The following is a 2,776-nucleotide window of genomic DNA, read 5'->3' on the forward strand; positions in this document are numbered from 1 at the left end:
TAGGTCGTGAAATGTGGTTGTCCTGTGGGAGGATGATGGGTTGTCGGCTGCAGAGGTCGATGTCAGATTGACGAAGTCTTCCTCCAACGCGGATGAGTCCTTTTTCATCGATGAATGGGTTCATCCGGCTGATGGGGTTCCGTTTCTGTAGTCTGTTGTTGTTCATGCCTGCTGACTTTGTTGCAGATAGTATCTCATATTCTTTATGAAACACACTTTTTGTACTGAGCGCAAGATGATGGTTTCTGCTTGTGCCATCATCTCAATTTTCAGTTCTTCTGGGGACTTCTCTTCTTCTTTTTTGTCTGTCTTTTCTGGTGATTTTCTTTGTCTGATTTTGCCTATTAAGTTGGCAATACTTCTCTTCAAGGATCTCCATGATGAGAATCGTTGAAATCAGTGAGCACCTAAGTCGTCTTGTTCTACTTCCTTTGTTGATGTGTTGAGGACAGCAAGTTGTTTGCGGACCTCAGGGTCTTCGTCACTTACTGTGTATTTGTGTTCTGTTTCTTCATGGTTGTCTTGCTCGTCTCGCTGCCACAGGAATGCTGGTCCTGATAGCCAAATAGTTGAGTTGAGTTTGGGGCTGGTACGCTGTGTGATGCGATGTCAGCTGGATTTTCGTGTGTAGACACATGTCGCCACTGGTGTGGTGATGAGATGTTGTGTATCTTTTCTACTCTGTTCGCTACGTATACGTGGAAACGTTTCGAGCTGTTGTTTATATATCCAAGGACGATTTCGCTGTCCATGTGATATATGACGTTGTCGATGTTCAGGCCAATTTCTGATGTGATCTTCTGTGCGAGTTCTGTCGCTAGGACGGCTGCACACAGTTCTAGGCGAGGTATGGAGACTGCATGATTTACCTTTGCCTTGCCAAGTATGAATGATACGTTGACGTTGTCTTCATGGTTGGTCAACCGCAAGTACGCTACGGCACCTATGGCTTCATTGCTGGCGTCAGAGAAAATGTGACACTCAGTTTTCTTGATGGGTCCAAAGGTGGGTGGAGTGTAGCATCGCCGTAGCTGTACCTTTGTGATGTAGTTGAGGTTGTTGCACCAGCGTGTCCATCTGGGCAAGTATTTCTCTGGTAATGTTTCATCCCATCCAAGGTTTGATGAGTTGCGTCTTTTAGTTTCTGTCATGAGGCCTCGTAGTATCAGTTTTCCTTCTATGGAAACTGGTGCGAGTATACCGAGTGGATCGTATATTGAGTTGACGATCGCCAGTACTCCCCGCCGTGAGAATGGCTTCTCCTTCAAGTCTATCTCGAATGTGAATGCGTCCGCCTCTAATGACCACTTGACCCATAATGATCTCTCTGTCGGTAAGGTGTCTTGGTTGAAATCCAAACTCTGTAGATCTTTGGCTCGTACTTCGTTTTGAAGTGCTGTCATGACTTCTTCGTCATTAGAAACGATCTTGTGGACGTTAACGTTTCTGGTCGCCAGTAAGTCTCTTGTTCTATTGATAAGACTGATAGCTTTCTGTGCATTTGGTGCTGAGGTTAGTCCGTCGTCGACATAAAAGTTCTTGTCAATGAACTCCATCACGTCTTCTCCATACGTAGATACGCCGTCTTCAGCGATCTTTCTCAGTCCGAAGGTAGCAATGGCTTGTGAGGAGACATTGCCAAACAGGGGTACGTTCATTCTGTACTGAATTACTCCTTACGTGGGGTTGTTGTCTTTGAACCAAAAGAAGCGCAGATAGTCTCTGTGTTCTTTGTTGACGTGGAAGCTATGAAACATTTGTTCTACATCACCCATTACTGCTGTCTGCTCGTGTCGGAATCGTAGTAGGATACCGAGGAGGCTGTTCATTTGGTCAGGTCCCTGAAGCAATGCGTTGTTCAGGGAGACTCCGTTGTACTTCGCACTGGAGTCGAATACTACCCTGATCTGCTGTTTCTTGGGATGGTAGACACCGAAGTGTTGTAAGTACCATGCGTTGTCAGCATCTATTTCGTCTTCTGGAACAGGACTCGTGTGGTTATGTTCAATTATTTTCTTCATAAACTGAAAGTATTCTTCTGTCATTTGTGGTTTACGCTGAAACTGATTCTGTAGGTTGTAGAATCGGTTCAGAGCTGATTGTTGGTTGTTCGGTAATTTCTTCGGGTCTTGTCTGAAGGGGAGACGAAGTTCTAGATACCTTCCTCGTTTACATGGACTTCTCGTTGCATGATGTCCAGGAATTGCTTGTCTTCAATGGAGGGTGCCTTTTGTTCGTCGTAAGGTGTCCGCTTGAAGACGGTGGTGCCGAAGTTTATGGGTTTTATGGCTTATTATGTCTTTGATGTGAATGTTATGAATACATTCGAGCGCTGATTTGTCGTAGCCGTTGAGGGTTGCTGTAGTACGGTGGACTGAAGTGCGGATTACACCTCTTGCTGTCTCTAGGCACAGTTCACCTGAAATTGTCCACCCTAGGTCGGTGCGTTGAGCCCAAGGCGAGTTTACAGGTCCGTTCCTTGTTTCTCTGACATTCAGTGGTTCTGGGCAGTTTCTGCCGATGAGGAGATGAATTCCAACGTTCTTTTTTGGTTCTGGAATGTAATCGATGATGTTTGAAGGCCCTGCAGATGTCTGGTGTGGGTATTTCGTTCTTGTCGCCCGGTATGTTGTCGTTTTCTAGTAGGACGGGAAGAGAGAATTTTTTCTTTCCGTCATGTGCTACGTCGTCCCTTTCTGAGTTCTCCTTTGCCGCTGCATGTTGACAGTTTGTATTCAAGGGCTGGGCCGTGTATCTTCAGTGCGTCGAAGAGGTG

At 45.8% G+C, this 2,776-nt stretch overlaps 1 protein-coding gene across 1 annotated transcript; it reads right to left on the reverse strand.

Moving 5' to 3' along the window:
* Nucleotides 1-485: 485 nt before the first annotated feature.
* On the reverse strand, nt 486-1,658 carry LOC139133631 (uncharacterized). Its single transcript, XM_070700379.1, has one exon. The coding sequence runs from the start codon at nt 1,656-1,658 to the stop codon at nt 486-488; it is 1,173 nt and encodes a 390-aa protein (XP_070556480.1).
* Between the last annotated feature and the right edge of the window lie 1,118 nt (nt 1,659-2,776).

This window comes from Ptychodera flava, chromosome 5 (assembly GCF_041260155.1).
Source record: "Ptychodera flava strain L36383 chromosome 5, AS_Pfla_20210202, whole genome shotgun sequence".
Lineage (NCBI taxonomy): Eukaryota > Metazoa > Hemichordata > Enteropneusta > Ptychoderidae > Ptychodera > Ptychodera flava.